The sequence below is a fragment of the Amphiprion ocellaris genome, chromosome 9, assembly GCF_022539595.1.
Source record: "Amphiprion ocellaris isolate individual 3 ecotype Okinawa chromosome 9, ASM2253959v1, whole genome shotgun sequence".
Taxonomy (NCBI): domain Eukaryota; kingdom Metazoa; phylum Chordata; class Actinopteri; family Pomacentridae; genus Amphiprion; species Amphiprion ocellaris.
The window spans coordinates 27,413,974-27,434,800 of record NC_072774.1 but is presented as its reverse complement, the minus strand read 5'-3'; the positions used below and the strand labels follow the sequence as shown (position 1 = coordinate 27,434,800).

Genomic DNA, 20,827 nt, shown 5'->3' with positions numbered 1-20,827 from the left:
AGATGGATTAACATTAATTACCGTGAACAAGTCCCTCATTATGTAGATCAGACATGAGGATTATTTTTATATCAACCTGCTTTGAAGAGACACTGCAGGATATTTACTGTGGACTACTGAAGTTTGTTTGTTGTTAGGAAAAATGAATGAAAATGAACACTGCAATTTAAAACGATTATTTAAATTATTCCAATAATTCTTTTTTGTGATTTCACTTTTAATTAGGGTGTTTGTCAGATAATAGTTATTGGTTGGGTTAAGCCTACAGGAATTGATGGTAAGTCAACGACTGTGTGTGGCCAGTCCTCCTCTAAAGTGTGGTAAAAATGAATGTGTTTATTTGTGTGGCTCCCAATAAAAAGAAAAACAATTGTATTTCCACTGAAAGCGGTCTAAATGTCTCTAAAATCATGTTGGGTGCTTGTATTGTGGACGGCAGAAACACCTGTTAAGTGAGTGTAAAAAGCCCTGAGATGAGAGAGGCTGTTAATTACTAAATGTCCTTCAGCTGAGTGCGGCCGCATCATTAAGGTTGCCATGGTGAAGGTACCTACAGTCAGACTGAGAGCTCACTGAGATTTGGCTCGTCGCACCTCTTCATCTCCGGCAATTCAGTCAAAAACTGTAACTCCCATTATGAAGCTTTTACCAAGGTGAGCACAACAAGATTCTGCTGCACACACCTGTACAGGTTTGTGTTTATGGTGTCCAAAAAGATAAAACATGTGGTTCTTTGTGTTTTATTGTGATAATCCTGGTCTCTGGTAGTACTGCGTTCTTCAGGGCAGTCGGATGGTACCGCTGTCACTGATGTAGCAAGATGAGGCCATACATTTATCCTAATTTTCTTTTTATATTTGTAAATAAACTTAGTAATTTGTGTGTTTTTCATTGTTGTGTTAACATTAAAATTACAACCTGTGTAGCTTTTATTTTAGATTCGTCCCACTTAAGCTCCAAACATTTCTCATCTTCACTTAAATTTTGATTTATTTTTGTGATAAACCGTTTATTTTTTGGAGACTGTGAAACATTTGTCAGAAAAGTTACAGTAGTCATAGCACAACTGACCTCTTCGTTTAATTTAATTGCTGTTTCTATGACTAATAGTGTAGAGACAAGCATGAAAAATGAGGAAGAATACAGAATTTCAAACATAGTACATGGTACAAAGGTAGCTGTGAGAATGTCATTATTTAGTATTTGGTTAGAAGAACAGATAAAAGTAAATAGTGCTTATATATAGTTGGTATATAGTTACCTACTACTGTCTATATATCACAATCAGAGTATTAGCTTAAAATTTTGCACTTTTTCAGCCTCTGGCCATGTTGCAGGTTTTTGGAAGTTTTTTTCGACCACACATGTTGAAACCCTGTGAAAGATCATTGCTGAAAGATGCAGCCCATCATGTTTCACCTCTTGAGGATTTTATCACACATCCCATCACTGAAGTGGACCTTCTTTCCAAGCCGCTGGTAATTACTCCGTGCACAAGTGTCTCTTGAGTAATCTTGGCTTTGAAACATGCCCAGAATACTGAAGGGGAAGTGGACTTTTAGACTTGTTTTAATTCATCCATCCATCCATTATCTATACACCGCTCAATCCTGATAAGAGTCACTGGGTGCTGGAGTCTATCCCAGCTGTCTTAAGGTGAAGGCAGGGGACACCCTGGACAGGTCACCAGTCTATCACAGGGCTACATATACAGACAACCAGTCACGCTCACATTCACAATTAAGGACAATTTAGAGTTAGCAATTAACCTCAGCATGTTTTGCGAAGAAAACCCACGCATGTACAGGGAGAGCATGTAAACTCCATTCAGAAAGATTCCAGGAAGGCTGGGATGTGAACTAAAGATCTTCAAGCTGCAAGGCGAAACCACCAAGCCACTGTGCAGCTCTTGTTTTAATTGAGAAGCAAGTCAAATGTAAAATTTCTGTAGCTTGAGAAACCTTTTTTTCATGACTAAATATTTTTTTGTAATTAGTTTCATTATATTTTGTTTGTGACGTCCATTAAATTGGCATTAACTGTCCTCAAACATCTGATTACCTCAACAGACGACAAGCTCCAACAGATTACTGTTAATGTGAACTAAAATATCTCCACTAAACAAGCTGAGACTTGCCAGAAACAAAAGTTTCCTTCTCTACCGTCATCTCATCTCTTCTTGAGTCTCCTTTCTGTCCTGGCTGACTCAGGTCTGCAGAATGTTCTCATTTCCCCTGTGGGAGCAGACACACCTGCTAGTCCTCCTCTAAGCATCAAAACACCATTTCACAAGCATCCAGTGCTGCTCATCCATCTGTCCCTCCTCTCTCTCCGTCATTCAGATGGAGAGCAGTGTTGCTTTCAGTGGGTTTACCAGACCAACACCGGGTGTTTTACTTAAGCTTTCTGTGCTGGTTTGCTTTCATTTGCAGGCTTAGACTTGGCTGTGGATTGTGTTTATGCCAGCTGTCAGCTCTGTTCTCTGAGGCACACTGCCTCCCTGTGGAATCAAGCTGCAAGTGGAATTACTACAGTAACAAAGCTAATATCTCTCTAGTGTTGTTTGCTGCTCACTGGCACCTGAAACTACATAAACATATCAATTAATTTAACTAACCAAATCTGCAAAGGGTAAAAGTAAACACAGCATTTAAACGTGATAAACCTGTATAATCTTGTAGATGCTTTTAATGTAGTAATTGCAGGTAAAAACCACACAACTTGACCTTTCCAACAATCCTTGTTGCATGTCTGTGTGACATTGGTGGTGAGAACAAATAATTTTGAATTTACATTTAATTCCATTTCAGTTACAGCCAGACATAAAGCAGCATCAATCTCCACTCATTCCTCTGGCATGAATTACTCACCAAATCATCATTGCATATATACATGTTAATATCTGCGCAGTGTAATCATTACACTAAAACAGACATACACACGTAGACAAAATTGTTGGTACCCCTCGGTTTATGAAAGAAAAACCCACAATGGGGGCTGCACAGTGGCGTAGTGGTTAGCACTTTCGCCTTGCAGCGAGAAGGTCCCTGGTTCGCGTCCCGGCTTTCCCGGGATCTTTCTGCATGGAGTTTGCATGTTCTCCCTGTGCATGCGTGGGTTCTCTCCGGGTACTCCGGCTTCCTCCCACAGTCCAAAAATATGCTGAGGTTAATTGATCATTCTAAATTGCCCGTAGGTGTGAATGTGAGAGTGATTGTTTGTCTTTGTATGTGGCCCTGCAACAGACTGGCGACCTGTCTAGGGTGTCCCCTGCCTTCACCTGAGTCAGCTGGGATAGACTCCAGCCCCCCCCCGCGACCCTAGTGAGGATTAAGCGGTGTATAGATAATGGATGGAAACCCACAATGGTCACACAAATAATTTCAATCTGACAAAAGTATTAATAAATTAAAAATTCTATGAAAATTAACCAATGAAAATCAGACATTGCTTTTGAACCGTGTGTAGTGACTTTACCTGTAGTCACTGAGGTGACAGTTGGTATCCTTTAGTCTGACGCGTGCAGCTTCAAATTAAAAGTGTCTCTGCTCGTTTTTACTGATGTTTCATTTATTGACGGCATTGCAGGTAAGTTATCATTCAGTCAACATTTAGTCTCCAATAAACCAATATTATACAACCTGACAACTTTCACCTGCTTGACACGGCGTTTGAGCACGGTCGAAAACTGTTCAGCTTCCTTCTCCAAACTGCACCCCTGCATTCATTCATTCCTTAGCCATTATATATGCAGTCCACTCCCTACAGTGGGCAACCCCGTGGTTCCTAACTCCACACCCACACAGTCATACCAACATTTGTAATCATAAAACAAAGATCATATTTTGGCTCCAACACACCGGCCCCTAAATTTAAATCCTCCGCCTTCACTAGTGGCCAGCTGAGCACCTTTTCCATGTAGGCTGCAGTGATCTTGTATTCATCACCAAAATGTTGTTCCAACAGATTCTTTGCCATTTCATACCCTCTGTCAGGTGGCATGTGTTGACAGCTACGTACCAAGTCTCTGGGTTGACCCCTGGTGTATTTATCAAGGAAGTACAAACAATCACCTCTGTTGCTCGTGTTCTGCTCTACACAATGTACAAATGGTCGGACAAAAGTTCTATACTGGAGAAGATCCCCATCAAAATATGGAATCTCTCTCGGTGGCAGCAGATGAGAAGTTTGTTGCTCCACTAGCAATGCTGTTATTTCATTTTGTCTTTGTAATAAGTTGCATACAGTTGATGTTTCATCATTGTTTTGAATAAAAATATTGTTTGGATTGGTTGACTGCTCAGGAGGGTCCACAGGAAGTTTGCTGAAGGGTTTTCTGTATTGTAGTTTCAATTATTTCAATTCGAGTTCAGTTCATTGCCAATGCATTGGATTTGTCTCTTTCCTTTTATTTCAGGAAAACGGCCCTGTGTGTGCACACAATTGTTTATAGTTAATTATGCCCGTGTACTGTGTTGGTAGCGCAACATACCTGTTGTCCATACGCTGTATGTGCCGACTGTCCGTGTCCAAACCAGCGCTTACCGTCGTCCAAACGATGCGTGCGGGCGCTTGTCTGAAGTAAACAGCAGGCCGAGCAGCGTCGTCCTCACATCCCGCTACACAACGCGGCTCCGGATTGCTCCGATCCAGGGCTGTCCTCAGCGATCAGCAGTTGTTCAATAGGACAATAAATCCAGCGATGTCCTCAGCGATCAGCAGTTTCTGGAACCTGAAACGTCCAACGTTGATCCTCTTCCTGGCTTTCAACTTAATAGTTTGTGTTCTCAACAATAAGCCAGTTTTCGACTTTTGTAGTGACTTTACCTGTAGTCACTGAGGTGACAGTTGGTATCCTTTAGTCTGACACGTGCGGCTTCAAATTAAAACAGTCTCTGCTCGTTTTTACTGATGTTTCATTTATTGACGGCATTGCTGGTAAATTATCATTCAGTCAACATTAAGTCTCCAATAAACCAATATTATACAACCTGACAACATTCACCTGCTTGACACGGCATTTGAGCACGGTCGAAAACTGTTCGGCTTTCATTGCCAAACTGCACACCGCATTGTTCATTCATTAGCCATTATATATGCAGTCCACGCCCTACAGTGGGCAACCCCGTGGTTCCTAAAGCCACACCCACACAGTCATACCAACATTCGTAATACTAAAACAAAGATCATATTTTGGCTCCAACACCGTGTTTTAACAGAATTATTTTAAAAAATAAACTCATGAAACAGGCCTGGACAAAAATGATGGTACCCCTAGAAAAGACTGAAAATAATGTGACCATAGGAACATGTTCAATCAAGGTGTGTCCTCTAATTAGCATCACAGGTGTCTACAAACTTGTAATCAGTCAGTCGGCCTATTTATAGGGTTACAAGTAGTCACTGTGCTGTTTGGTGACATGGTGTGTACCACACTAAACATGGACCAGAGAAAGCCAAGGAGAGAGTTGTCTCAGGAGATTAGAAAGAAAATTATAGACAAGCATGTTAAAGGTAAAGGCTATAAGACCATCTCCAAGCAGCTTGATGTTCCTGTGACTACAGTTGCACATATTATTCAGAAATTTAAGATCCATGGGACTGTAGCCAACCTCCCTGGACGTGGCCACAGGAGGAAAATTGATGACAAATGAAAGAGACGGATAATACGAATGGTAAGAAAAGAGCCCAGAACAACCTCTAAAGATATTAAAGGTGAACTCCAAGGTCAAGGTACATCAGTGTCAGATCGCACCATCCATCATTGTTTTAGCCAGAGTGGACTTCATGGGAGATGACCAAGGAGGACACCATTGTTGAAAACAAATCATAAAAAAGCCAGACTGGAATTTGCCAAACTGCATGTTGACAAGCCACAAAGCTTCTGGGAGAATGTCCTATGGACAGACGAGACAAAAGTGGAACTTTTTGGCAAGGCACATCAGCTCTATGTTCACAGATGCAAAAATGAAGCATATGAAGAAAAGAACACTGTCCCTACTGTGAAACATGGAGGAGACTCTGTTATGTTCTGGGGCTGCTTTGCTGCATCTGGCACAGGGTGTCTTGAATCTGTGCAGGGTACAATGAAATCTCATGACTATCAAGGTATTCTAGAGAGAAATGTGCTGCCCAGTGTCAGAAAGCTTGGTCTCAGTCGCAGGTCATGGGTCTTGCAACAGGATAATGACCCAAAACACACAGCTAAAAACAGCCAAGAATGGCTAAGAGGAAAACATTGGACTATTCTGAAGTGACCTTCTATGAGCCCTGATCTAAATCCTATTGAACATCTGTGGAAGGAGCTGAAACATGTTGTCTGGAGAAGGAACCCTTCAAACCTGAGACAACTGGAGCAGTCTGCTCATGAGGAGTGGACCAGAATACCTGCTGAGAGGTGCAGAAGTCTCACTGACAGTTACAGAAATGGTTTGATTGCAGTGATTGCCTCAAAAGGTTGTGCAACAAAATATTAAGTTAACGGTACCATCATTTTTGTCCAGGCCTGTTTCATGAGTTTATTTTTTAAAATAATTCTGTTAAACCACGGTTCAAAAGCAATGTCTGATTTTCATTGGTTAATTTTCATAGAATTTTTATTTATTATTACTTTTGTCAGATTCAAATTATTTCTGTGACCATTGTGGGTTTTTCTTTCATTAACCGAACGGTACCAACAATTTTGTCCACGTGTGTATCCATACAATATGTGGTAACATATGACAAGAAAGACTGAAATCTGAGATACAAATAAGAAGAAACCAAAAAGTAATGTTACAAAGGCAGATCAAACTTCTGCAAAGTCTTATTTTTAGATATCACTTAGTGGCAATTCTGTCTTTTTATTGCCTTTTTAATAAGATTGTGGTATGGTGTGATTACATTGCAAATAACTCCTATTAAACTTCCCCGAACCAGAGGTTGAAAATTATTAGAAGTTACACAGCATGTTTGTTTTCATGCACTGGTCAATTTTGAGATTTCAGACTGTTTTGCTTCCATAACATCTTATATCAAAACACACACATTTACGTGTTTGTTTCACCACACTTTGTCTAATTTCATTATATTATATATATTTAAAGGCTGGTTTCTCAAAATAGTTGCTTTTCAAATATTCTCTCCAGTAGGAGCTACACACACTAGACTTTATATTACTTTCTATTTATACAGACTTTAGATTTTATATTATATTCAAAATTTCTCTTGAGGGGTTTCTTGATACATCAGCTATAGCCTGATTTATAGAACGCTTTATTCTTAAAAACATCATGAAATTGGGTTTCTTCGGGCTGTTGACAGCATTTTATGATTTATGGAATGATATAAAAAGAAATCCACAAACCTCCTCTGTAAAACCATAAAAACAAATAGGTTGGCAAAACTAATCCGAAAGTTTGAAGCTGGCTTTAACCAATATTTGGATTACTGTTCTAGAAATAAAGCTAGGGCATTTTTAGATACAATACAGCATTTGCATATGTAAACACAAAAAAATCAGGAAACTGGCGATAAATAAAAAAATAAAATCCCATTCCTGAATAAAGCAAACAAGTCAATCTTATGTATTTTATTGACAGTACATTCTGTTCAGTAAAATAAAACTTGTCAGTCCCTGACCACAAAAGTTTTCTTTCCCTCCTCACGATAAATAAACAACTAAATTACCTTTTTCTCTACTGTTTATTTTAAGAAAAGTTAGCATGACTGGGTTGCTTACATTTACAATGCAATAATAGTTCCCCTTATGAAGTTAAAACAAACCAAAGTTAAATCAACATACTGTACACAAGTATATGGCCTACAGCAGATTACTGTTTGTAAGAACTTACATTCAGATGAAATGACACAGAAAAACAAGCTCACACACACCAATGTCTTCATGTTTTAGTCTTTCCACCTGGTTTTGTTTTTAAATACTGTTTTAAATGCACTTACAAGCAGCAAACTGTAATCACTGTTTTCAGTGGAAATGATTCTAAGAAGCCATTTTATTCTATGTGTCACAGAAATGTGTCCCATAAGAACATAAACCTGTACAAATGATTCCATGTAAGTTCAAAATAAATAAAATCTGCAAAAGTCCTGCACTTAAACATGTACAGCTGTCATTCAGACGCTTCTATCGATCCAAGCACGTCATAAATATAGTAATCATTAATCTGTCACCTGATAACCATCAATAGTTTAGTCCCTAAATCATTAAGGATTTCATCTCATCACTGCCAGCATCACAGCCAGACATTTGATCTCTTCATTGCATGAATCATTCATTGGTCCAGTTACAGTGTCAGCACAGAACCATCAGACTTTATTGGATGGACTGATAACATGTCACCTAGACAGGCACATTCTCACTTTCAAATACACCCAAATAGGATTTAGAGAAAATCTATACTTGTCATAAGAGGGCTGTCAATCATCATCAAAGTCTGAGTCCATCAGGGTCGACACTGGAACTGGGTCAGTTACACCAAAACTTCCCTCTGGCAACAAACTGTTACACATGAAAGTTCAGGCTCTTAAAACCAACATTTGGATAGTTCAAGTCGCTCGTTTAACAGTTACATTCAGAATAGTCTCATTGTTTAATATTGCTTTACATTTTCTAACCAGGTGCTTGTTTTGACAGAATAAATGACACGTTGGCAGCACTGATGCCTATGATGGAGCTGATTTACGGGGGCACAAGGTGCACACGAGGAATATGGAAAAAATAAATTATTGCAAAAAGAATGTGCTGCAAACAGATTAGAACTCTGTGGTCCCTCTGAGTGTTTATCAGGGTGTAACTTTGGTTTTCAGGGAAAGCTCAGGGTTCAGCTGTGCTTGTGATTTTATTTTCTGATGCTGCAGCTCCCATCTGCATTTTGTTGGATCAAGATGTTTGTGCCTGCATCCGTCAAACTCCATCTATACTGACGACGTGGAAATGAAAAGAGCAGAGAACTAAAATGAAAAACAAAAGAAGTTTTGTGTTCTCTGCAAGTCAGTAGTCACAGTGTTTCCATTCATGTACTACATCTTCCCTGCAATGTCTAAAACTCATTAGGAGACAACCAAAAAACAACCAAAAAAGAAAAAACAACCTAAAAACATCTCAAATGAGGGCAGATTGAAATGCAAATAGGTTCATTTGCACAATTATTATTGTTTATTCTATCTCTACTGCATACCATGTGATAAAAGGCAAATTAGTATATTAAAGTAATTGAACAAAACAAATCCATATTACAATGAACGATAGTATGTTTGTTTTTGAGGCACATAAGAACATTCAGTCACAGCAAGAGGACACATTAAAGCCCCAATCTGGATTATTTTTTAAGTATAAATGACAGAATTAGAGAGGAGAAAGGGTTGCTGGTAAAAAATAATCTCTCTGTATGTGACTTTAGAACTTCATTTAACTCCAGTGCAGTACAGAAATTATGCCATAAAGGCCCGAAAGTAAGAGAAATGTTTTTAGGTGACGATTTCTTGGCTTAGCTTTGGTGGACATTAGGCTCTCTGTCTTTGGGAAGGCCACCTCATACCACAGACACAACATTGGAATGGCATAACGCATTAAATTGTCACTTTGTGCACACAAAACGGTCTCTTTGGGTGCTCTGACAAAGTATTCACAGATGTCAGATTAAAAGTCCAAAAGCAAAGCCAAACAACTAAAAATCCATTGTTTGTACTGTCAGTCGTCTCACAGATGTCTCATTTATGAAGGCTTTTCAAAGGTAAAATGCTTTAAGGAGACATAACACAGCACTTTGTTAATTTGTTAATGTGTGATCTGTAGTCCTGGAATATAACCTCACTTTCTTCCAAATAATCTCAAAGAAAACAATCTTGAATTTGTCAGTACAGTACATGTAAAATCCAGCATGTCTGTGAGGATTCTCTGTCATCAAGGTCATTGTGATCCTAAATGGTTCATCAGAAGGAAAATAGAATTCTTGTTTGGTTCTCGACCAAGAGGCTTCCCCAACTCTGACTGACTCATGGGGAGTTTCAGGTATTTATTCTCTCCCCCAAATCACATGGGTGATGGTCCATTAGATATCCGAGACTTACATGGATCAAGGCTTGAATAGTGGTGAAACTGTCTGGTTAGGGATCGAAAACTGCCCTGTAAGTACCTGATATGTGGTGTCATAGACCTTTTTCTCTGTTCAGTGTAAGGCGCCACATATCAGGTACTTATAATGCAGTCTTTAGACCCACAACCACTTTCAACAATTTTCTCACTTCACATCATGTGGGTCATTAATGAACCATTAGCCTCGTGATTTGGAGGTGAGAATAAATACATGGAACCATCCATCAGTCAGTTAGAACTGAGGAATCCTCTTGGATGAAAATGGAACATCTCTGAGAATGACAAAAGAAGTCCAGCTGTCTTTCACTGAAGCACATAGAACAGCCTTTTTCAATAGTGCACTCATTCATGAACTAAAACAGTCTATGGGGAAAAAAGAAAAAAAACTGGAGAAACTACACCAGATTGGGCCTTTAATATTATACTAAATGACACAGTATAATTCATATACAATATACAGTTAAAACGCACACAAAGGAAGGCAACATACTCCATCGGCATTAGTCTGGCCTGACAGTATGTAACACAGTGTAACAGTTTCAGCCACTACTGCTTTATTCACCTTATTTCATTCAGTTCTCACTGATCAGACGGATGATTGCTGAGATGGATGAGTAACTGTTTGAGTGAGTCTGTGGGCGGACTGTTCATAGCTGTATACTGTAGTTACGTGTGGCATGAGTAATGTAAAATATTTGAGACTGCAAGTTGAAATGTGAGCGAATATACTCAATTTTACCGATTATGTCCCAGTTTCGTCATCACTATGTTGGCCTTGTCTCGGTGAATCCCGCAGGTCACCGTTTGGTAATGCGTGTCTCTGTATTATTGTCTGTGGTGTGACTGTTTCCAGTGCATGTTGAGTCTGTGGTATCTGTATGGCCTTTGAGACCAGTGTGTGATTCGTTTGCATTTTGCCCGTTTCCTGTGTATGCACTGTGTGTTGTGCATGCGGGGTTTGCATCGTATGTGGTATGAGTATTTCTGTACTGGGGGGGCCTCCTGGGTCTTTCATAGCCATGCTGGCCCCCACCATGGCGGGGTAGCTTCGATTCCTCCTCAGTCCTGCGTTCAAACCTGGAAGCCCCCCACCCAGCGCACTGTTCCCTAATCCAGTGGAGCCAAAGGGGGCTAATAGAGTACTCCCAGAGGAAACCGAGGCAGAATGCGGGGAAAGGGTGCGGAAACGTTTCAGTTTGTCCACAAGCCGCAGGTTCGTCATCTCTGTTTGGCCGTCATCATCCACCTGGTCCTCCCACTCCCTCTCTGCCTCCCCCAGCACTTCCCTCAAAATGGTACGAGCCGGTTTAGAGGCGAGGAAGGTGTCATAATACGGTGGGTCATCAGTGGAGGGGCTGAACTGGAACACTGGGCGTGAAGAGGTGGAGGAAGCTGATTTGGAGCGAGGCGAGCTGGGCGGGGTGGACGGCTCCAGGAGGAGGGAGTCTGGACGCTTCCGTAACCGTCTGACTTCAGTTTCCCCCGGTCTGTCTGTACACCTCTGCTGCTGCACTTCTCCCACAGCCGGTGAAGCTCCACCAGGGTCCAACACTCGGTCCCAGCTGCAGGGGTTATACACGGAGGCAGAAATGCCTCGCTCCAGCAGGAGGCGCACCAGGCCCAGAGAGGTGCTGGTGGTCTTAGTGGAGTCCCGAAGGTTGGTGGAGGACTCGGCTATGGACAGCGACAAGGAGAGGCGGCGTGGGGTGCAGCTGGGGGTGTAGGAAGGAGTAGGTGGGGCTGAGAAGGGTATCGGAGAGGGATTGAGGGTGGGCGTGCCGATGCAGGCGCTGCTCTGACAAGAACCTACAGCTGGGCTGGAGGTGGAAGGATGAAGGGAGGGATAAGGGATGGTAGAGAAGAGGAGGAAGAGGGAATAGAATCAGCAGGAAAACAGCATGAGGGCAGAGACAGAGACAAACTAATGAGTTATCATGTCAATACTACAAATAAGATTTATCTAGAATTACACAGACACACCAATAACCTAAAACAAAGCCATGCATGAATTAAAACTTGAATTAATCTTTATCCTGTTTTGCAAACTGACTAGAACATGTCGGTTTTTATTGGTCGCACATTGGACAGTTCATCACACAATAAGTTATTTACTGGAACCCTGATGAAATTAGGTACATGGTGAAAACAAATTAAGCGTTCAAGCCCATCGTGTATACATTTGCATGTCTTCATTTATCACATTGTGCTGATTCAGACATCATCATGTGGCCTTTATGTGGCCATATAAAGAGGAAATGGTAAACTCTCTCTGGATTCAGACCTGGCCTCACTGTTGATTGTGAATGATCTACTTCAAGTCAGAACAGTTCTGACAGCTGCTGCTATCTTTCTTTAGGTATTTATTGAGTCCTGATCCTTCAGGGACTAGAATGTTGGACATGTGGTTTCTCCAACAGTAAATCCAGTTTTCTTGGCTGTACCAGCAGATGTATGAAGGTGACTGATGGCTTACTGTAGATGTTAAATTTTTGACATCCAAAAGTCAGGTTTATACTGAGACTGAACTTGATTGACCACCTGCTATTACTGGCCTGAACCCTCTGATTTACGCCAGCTAATGATACCTGAGCCAGCTAAGCAGTGGAGCTTCATGCTTAGATTATTTGCATCATAAAATTGAGTCAGTTATGACACAGTTAGATTGGATTGGATCGGTGATTGGATTCTTAGCTTTGAGGTATTTGGTTGTTAGTTAGGACCATATTGAGAGGAAGCAATTGAAGCAAATCAGAATGACAGTGCTGTGGCTACCTCAAGCTTTTCACCATAACAGTGAACATATATTTTCATAGGTTTTTGTGGGTTTAGCGCTGCCAAGATTAGCCTCAAGTGGCTTCCTACACATCATGACCCTCAAAGTTTGATCAGAGAAGAGAGTTAGAGCAAATTTCTGATGTTATTCTGTTTCTTTACACACACCCAGAGTCTTTAGGAATGCACCACCATGCATGTCCTCACCCATGTGCACACTAGAAGGTGCACTCAATGGGTCTGCTCTACTTCGGCCATGACAACCATATGATACAACTCCATTTCTTCATCCTCATCGCATGACCTGTCGAGCCAATCAGACAGCAGGGACATAAAGAGCATGATTATGTCTGTCTTAGAATCAGCTTTGGAGGGAAATGAGAGTAAACTTTGTTCCTTGGTTGAGAATCTGCTTTTTTATTGGCAGCACGCAGTGGAGCTTTTTGTTCAAGCTGCTTAAGTGTTAGTAGGAGACAGTGTCCTCTACTCACTGTGCTATTAAAGATACAAGGCAATCTGACTGGCTGCCATCTTCTGTTCATTAGAGTGTATTGCACTTTTAAATAACTATCATACAAATGAAGAAGAAAAATGACATTTTAAAATGACAATCAATCAAAAGTAATTTCCGATAATGGATTTTAGAGCACATTAGGTGTGTTTTACCTGGAGGACACAGTGGTCAGTTGATCAGACGGGTGGAGAATCCTGCAGGTGGTGAAGGTGTATGTGGAGCTGGTGTGTGACATACACTTCCCTGGGAAATAATCTTTAAGGAGAGAAGCAGGCAAAAAAGAAAAGAAGAAAAGGCTGTTAGTAATAATATACAATATACCAAACATTACACTTTTAAAACTCAGCAAAGTAAAGAAGCAATAAGTCATGATTATAGTAGAAGCCTCCGAGCAAAAGCACCAGCTTACATTAGCTCCCGTTTATCTGTCTTAATGTTTGTTATATTAAGATTATTTCATGAGATTTTAGTTGCATACAAAGATTCAGGTCATTAAATTACACAATAATGACCTGTCAAATTCACGTTTAAGGTAATTTAATCAAATAAATTTAAGTAATGAAAGAAATGTTAGGAATAGTCACAAAGATAACTTTATTTTTAATACCTGTTGTTTGGCAGTGGAGAATTGTTATAGTCATGGTTAATTGTATATGTAGATTCATTCTATATTGTATATTATTGACATTTGACAGACTTCTATTCATGCTATTAATGGTTATTATTGCAGTCAGCAAAATTACATATCTCAATTATTTGTCAGGGTGATACATCTATGATTTGTATTGTACATGGCTCATGCTGTATTAAATACAATGGTGATTTATAAACACATTAAAAAATATACATGCTTTGAAAGATAACACTCTGCAATGAGGCAGAACAGTCGAGGTGTTAAACTGAATCATCGCTATCAACTATTAGCTGACTGTGAAGGCATATTGGCTGAAGCAGCTATGATTATTTCCTGGTTGGGCTTCATGCTTTGCAGGAACACAGTGCAGTAATATCTGCACCAAGGAAGACTATTATGCGTATGTACAAAGGTGACCTTACACCAAAGCTACCAAGTCAGCGCTCATGTGACTGGAACAGCTGCACTAATAACACCGGATACAGACACGTGCACGTACGTGAGCATTAACTGGAGCCATGATATTTCTGTATCTGAGTATTTGTGTGCTGTACTGATGTCTCAGATATGAAATCGATCTTACTAATAGTATGGCTTAGTGCCAAATAAGTTTATAAAATATTTAAGTTCTTTCAACTCTACTGTAAAATCATCACTGATGGCATATTTTAAAATGAAGACTTGATTAAAGAGGACAAGCATTGCATAAGATTGAAAAATGAGTGTGACTGGCTGAAATAAAGCAAAGTGTGGCAGTGAAAGAAACAGAGAAGAAAGATTGTGAAGATCTAAAATGAAGTAAATTAAAGAACAACAAAAAAAAAAGATGTACTCTGTCATGACGGGGTTCGTTGCTCCTGGGGTGGGTGGGTGGGTGTGCAGGTGTGTACACATGAGCGTGATCATGCAGGAAGGGATGTCACACTGGGATTGTGAGATGTCCAATGAGTGCGTTCCCCAATCCCTCAACCTCCCCTGTTCCCATGCTTCCAGGGTTAAAAATGAAGGTTTTGTGGTTGGATGCAGTGCTGTGGCCTCAGCTAAGAGGCTCCCTCACCAGGCATGCGGTCCACAGTGCTGGGCTGTAAGGCTTGAAGCTCCTTGAGGTCCACGTGTCCGTTGATCTCTGAAGAAGAGGGGAGGGGTGACGAAGGGGCGGAGAGTGGAAGGGGCATGCTTGCAACATATCCATCTTTTCCTCCAACTGCTTCTCTGGCCCTGCAAATTGCTCCATTCAGTGTTTCTGACATGTTATTGTCATCAGTGTTGCCATTTTTGTTGCAGCAGACAGACGGAGTAGAGGTAGAGCAGGGCAGATCCATGGGAGAAGAGCTCTCTTCCATGAAGCCTGTACATGAGTCACATGAGACTTCATCCTCCTCTGGTTGGTCCAGCTGCCAGCTGTCTTCCTGTCCCTCCTCGTGCGCCAAAGTACGGAAGCCCTTAGTGACCACGCCAGGCCGGGAGTCCAGCAGAGCGCCCATGTGGGGCTGAGCCAGCTGCTGCCATGCATGGAGGGTAGCAGAGCCTGTGGAGAAATAGAACAGTCTTGTGTTATAAAAAAAAACAACATTGAGCTGCTCTATTCGTATGGCAATTACAGATAGAAACAATTTCAGCTACTTTTTTCACTTTCAGATTGCCTCCTAGAAATATGCAAAAATTAAATGTCCCACAAAATCTGCAGTAAGCTGCATCTTTACTGTAAAGCAGCTCTACAAGGTTAAAAACTTGGTAAGTGAACAAAACAGGATGCCCTCAAAATGCCTTTTTATTGTGACTTTATGGCCACTGTGGTATTGGTGAAGATTTGCTGAAGACTTCCAAGTTTCTAAGAGTACAACAAATACACAGCTTTACACTGTTTTTACAAAGTGTAACTTGTGTAGTGGTTTATCTAACGCATATCATCAATTAAAATGACTGTTGTTCAACCTCAGCTTTGTAAAAATGCGTATTCAAAAAGGGAAGACTGCAAGCACACTTTCCTCTCAAGACCCAGAATGACCGGGCTGCTTCATTCAGCCTAATACCATCACCCAACCTGAATCAGAACAGCTTCTCATGACGACCTGTAAACCTCTGGAAGCTTCTTTACTACAGTAACACGCTGCAGTGAAAGAAAAAGGATAAAAACACATTTCTCCTTCAGGAAATGTCACTTCCTTGCTTAAATGTGTTATATAAAGTCATGATATATGTACAAACATATACAACATGCACACACAGCTGCAGTGAAACAATCAATGTCACACATACATGGACTCACACAAACAGGCGGGGGCATATTCATAGATTATTACATTGTCATTGTTACAGTACTCCTTCATGCAGTATATAAAGCCTCACACACACAAACACACCCACAGTGGTGACAGTGAATGTCACAGCAAAGTACACAATGTCTCTCTATCGACTGAAGTGTCCTTGAACAGTGAATTAGTCTCATTTCAAGTCCAATGAATGGTTGTTTTATCCTGACACACGTTGAGATGCCAGTAGAAAAACTAACCAAAAAAAAGAGTAACAGAAAAGGAAGGTGAGAAAATTAGTTTGATTTTATTCGAGACAAATCATCAACAAAGAAAACAGAAAGGGAAGTAAAGTGCAAAGACAAAAGTGAAATGGAGAAAAGAAAGGCCAACAACAGAGAACAGAAAAGGGATGGACAGTACATACAGTAGGAGGACACTAATGCAGCACTAGTGTCTTTATTTAAGAGTCATAAATATAAAATCCAAAATATCATATATCAATATTCTGGACTGTCAATATTTAAGGGTTACAGATACTCAGCAGCCAGAAATGTATGAATATCATAATCTTGATGACAGATGACACGCAAATAATGTGAGCTGACTGATAAGAAATAACAAAAAATCTGAGAGTGGTTCAATTATTTCTCACATCTTAACCAACCATCATCAGACTTGAAATTTAACATAAAAATATCTTCACATTAATATATATATATTTTTTTGTCTCCTTCATGTTCTGCCCTTTACAGACAGTATCACACAGTATGGAGTTTAGATATTAAATTTGTCCTCTACAAGTGGTTGCATCTCAGCTTGAACACTAGAGGGAGCTACGAAACAAGAAATAAAGATTAAGTCTTTACTTTTAAATGGAGAGCATGCCCTAAAAAAAGATACAGAACACCAAATCATAAGTTAACAACATCAAGTTAAAGGCTGTCGTTGCTTCATACTGTTAGGATATAGGATGACAATCATAAATATTTGTATTAATACTGTAGAGCTACTGCAGATTATCAGTTTAACTCTACAACCAACACAGTAGAGAGAAATACAGAAAGCGCTGCATTTGCAATATGTTTAACAAATAAATGTAAGGCATTTTATGCAGTATAACTCTATATTTTTTTTATGATGTTGTATACACTCTCATACCTTAACATAATACTTGATTTTTTAAAATATAAGAAAATAACATAAACCTGCTTTGAAAAGGTATAAAGCACATGTCAAATTCCCTTTTCACTTCAAACCAGTAGCACTGTCTAATGTCCTATATTTCAAACCAGCAGCGTGGCTGTGTGTGCCTGAAATAAAAGGAGTGCTGCAGATGTAAACTACCCTCCTGTTGTTCTAACGCCTCCAGCAGGCTGTGGGTTAAAGCCAGCGGAGCTCTGAGGGGAGTCTGAGACCTCGACAGACTGCTGAGCTCCAATGACGACAAGCTTCTCCGCAGCTTGTTCGGATCCAACGAGGCGCTGAGTAAGATTCTGGACTGACTGTGGCTGTGAAAAATCACATACTGATTCTGGTTCTGACAAATGTGGGTGTAATTTTCAGGAGTATTTTGAAGATTAGAGTTTGAAATCTGTGCCAGTTTCTGGGTTTGGTTGTGTTTTTTCTTTACATTATCACTGTGCAGGACTATTTGAACATTGGAATTTTGATTCTCTTTCCCATCATGTGGAGAATTAGTGGATTTGTGGCTCTGAGAGGAATAATCACCTTCTAGCGGCTTTACAATCTGCAGCTTCTCCGGCAGGTAGGACCTCGCTGTGAATGAGTATCCCGACCAGATGGAGGGATGTGAGCACAGAGACAACAAGCTCTCTGTCGGGGTCCCAGGGCCTCCGCTGCTTTCTCCGCCTCCTTTCTCCTCCTCTTTGGCCAGGTAAGCCAGCTTCCTCTCCCTCTCTTCCTCGAAGAAGCGTTTTTCTGAGAGGTAGTTATCTCGGCGGAGGGACAGACGCCGCAGAGCTGCCTCCAGGTCCCTGCTGCCTGGAGTCCCAGGGGTACCAGGGGGACGCTTGTTGGAGTCCTCTGACCTGGAGAGAGAAGAAACACACTTGACACTGTTAGTTTTCAATCAAGACTTTAAAAAGAAATCTCTCTCTCGTCAGTTTGTAAGGTTTATTTGGTCCCTGCTAGGTGAGATTTTTAAGAATGACAGAAGCTAAGAAACATAAGAAACACAAATATTAGCATCGACACAAGTCAAACTGGCTGACATCATGAGTAGCATCCCAGAAAAAAGGAAGGAAAAGGAAATAAATGGCATAAAAGGACCTAACTGAAATCAGATTAGAGTGTTATTGACCAGCTGCAGATTGTTTTCTCTATTGTTTAGTGTTTGATGTTAAAAAAAAGTGAAAAAGTGGGATTTACCCATCCTCGGTCTGGCAAAATAAGCAAATTGAACACATTACAGTGCAAAATTGATTTTCTCTCAGAGAAAGAAACACTGAAAATTGTCACATTTAAAAAACTGAAACCAGCAAATGCATGTCAATGCTTAGAAATAGTTCTGTCGATTCAAGGCCAAACACGGGATCATTAAAATCTCCTGTCTGTTCATCTGTTCATACCCATCATCAGGAGTCTCCAGGATACTGCTGGTCCTGTTGTCCAGGATGATGCCACTTCCTGTCTCGCTGCCATATATGGAGTTTGAGCGTGGCGTGCCCACCCTGCTGGAGCGCCCTGAGGTGAAGCAGGAAGTCTGATTGGAGCCGGGGATGTTGAGAGGTGAGGGGGCCAGAGGGGAACGCTGCTGACGCATCAGGTTGAGGTTTTTCACCGTCTGGAACACTCGCTTTGGGTGCAATCTGGAGAAACACGACCAATAAGAGGTAAATAAATATGGAAATACTGAATTTTGTTACAACTAATGACAATAACACTATCTCAGGATGTACCTCTGCTCCTCTACGTCTGGATCATCCATCTGAAGCTCCTTCCTCATGGTTCCCTCTATTTCTGCTGCCAGAGAGTCCTGTAGGAGAAAAATATCAAAAACGTTGTTATAAGAAGACCCTAAAGATGCTGTGATAGAAGGATTCTGTGCACAGTGAAGCTGCATAAAGTTGTGAGATTGTGATGATTTCTTCACTCACCATCGGGAATAGACCCAGAGAATGGAAACGCCTTGGTGTGCTGAGCGGCAGAGTTTTATTTCTCAGGTTCTTCAGCTCCTCCTGAGCTTCGTGGAGCATCTCCATACACTCGGCATACTTGTCCTGCAACTCTCGTAACTGAAGGGGGAAAAAAGGAGGACAAATTAAGCACACACAGTTTTTAACTGTGAAACATCTTAGATAGCTGTAAGATCAAACTAAGAATGGTCACATATGTCAAACGCAGGGCTACAAAGTCCAAAGATTGTGGCGTTATATTAATATTTTATGTAAGACTGCAAGCCTCTGGACTTAAAACAAATCCCGTAAAACAAGGCAGGAAACTCACAATGATAAAAAACTGGAGCTGTTCTTAGACAGACTCTCGCACAGTTTGTCCTGGATCTTTAATATTTGTTGGTGCAATCTTACCGCTGCAGGAAATATACAGCGATGAGACCAAGGTCAGCAGGTTGTGGATCTCCTTACCTCAGCAGTGAGTTGTCGCTGGGCATCTTTGGCTGCGCCTAAATGCTGAGTCAGCTCCTCGTTCTCCACAGCGTACTGTAAACAGCCCCAACAAAAACAGGTCAGCAGGTGTGAAAAATACTGCATCCAAAGCCTTCAGCATTTAACAAGATCTGCGAGAGGTATCAGATGTTTCATACCAGCTTGGCCTTCTTCTGCAGGTCCACTATCTGAGAGAGCAGGTGTGTGATCTCCTCCTGCTGTCTGGAGGCGTCTTCAGTCTTCCTGGCCAGCTCTTCGGCCAGAGAGGAAATCTGCACATTGGCATCACCTGGGAACGAAAGAAGGCGTTCAGGAAAAGGCAGAAGATGCACAAAAAGCAGCCTGAATACAGCCACAAGTCTTATAGAGAGTGAGGAAGTGGCTGACATTGTTAGAGCTGCCATATTTAGTCACATAACTGACGCCGGCGCTGAATCAACACCAAGATTTTAGGCTGATGCATGTATTTTTTTTTTCTAAAATGCTTGCAGTCAGTGTTTTTCTTCCATATTACTACATAGTTGCTGCATCATAACATCAGTCACTTTTAGCTCCAATCATTGTGTCAGCTACAGTTTTGCTGTAGGTGAGTCCGACTTAGTTCAGGGCAGAAGTTTCCAAATACCCAAAGCTTCGAAATGTGCAAAGCTACGCAGTGCACAAGCTTCTGAAGAGAAAACACCCAGAAACTATTCTGGAGGATGAAAGATACACTCTTAGAAAAGGCGAAACCACCACAAGTGGTTGTGTATTCATTAGTAGGAAGAAGTTTTTGTTTTTGCAGCTGCTAAATATGTTCACAGAGCTTAAAACTCAGAATTAAAATGAACATAAATGAAATGGTCACTTTGATTTTTGAAAGAAAACTAATCTGCAAAATAATCACTAGAGAAAAATGCCTTTAGTAGCAGCCCTAGACGTGATGAAGAAAAT

The 20,827-nt window shown here is 40.8% G+C and overlaps 1 protein-coding gene across 7 annotated transcripts in view; it reads right to left on the bottom strand.

Annotated features, from left to right (window-relative positions):
* Positions 1–7,555: 7,555 nt before the first annotated feature.
* Positions 7,556–20,827, bottom strand: part of trak1a (trafficking protein, kinesin binding 1a) — a 49,445-nt gene continuing 36,173 nt past the window's right edge. For 4 of the 7 annotated variants that reach the window (XM_055013560.1, XM_055013558.1, XM_055013559.1 and 1 more), the window contains 9 exons: positions 20,053–20,183; positions 19,874–19,948; positions 19,385–19,522; positions 19,187–19,263; positions 18,857–19,096; positions 17,997–18,316; positions 15,071–15,541; positions 13,538–13,634; positions 7,556–11,916 (listed from right to left, as the gene is read on the bottom strand). In XM_055013560.1, the coding sequence (XP_054869535.1) occupies positions 10,836–11,916; positions 13,538–13,634; positions 15,071–15,541; positions 17,997–18,316; positions 18,857–19,096; positions 19,187–19,263; positions 19,385–19,522; positions 19,874–19,948; positions 20,053–20,183 (2,630 nt within the window). In that variant the 3' untranslated portion in view covers positions 7,556–10,835. Of the gene's footprint in view, positions 11,917–13,033; positions 13,170–13,531; positions 13,635–15,070; positions 15,542–17,996; positions 18,317–18,856; positions 19,097–19,186; positions 19,264–19,384; positions 19,523–19,873; positions 19,949–20,052; positions 20,184–20,827 lie in introns of all 7 variants that reach the window. The other 3 variants (XM_035943959.2, XM_023299779.3, XR_002748242.3) reach the window with 2 other exon arrangements.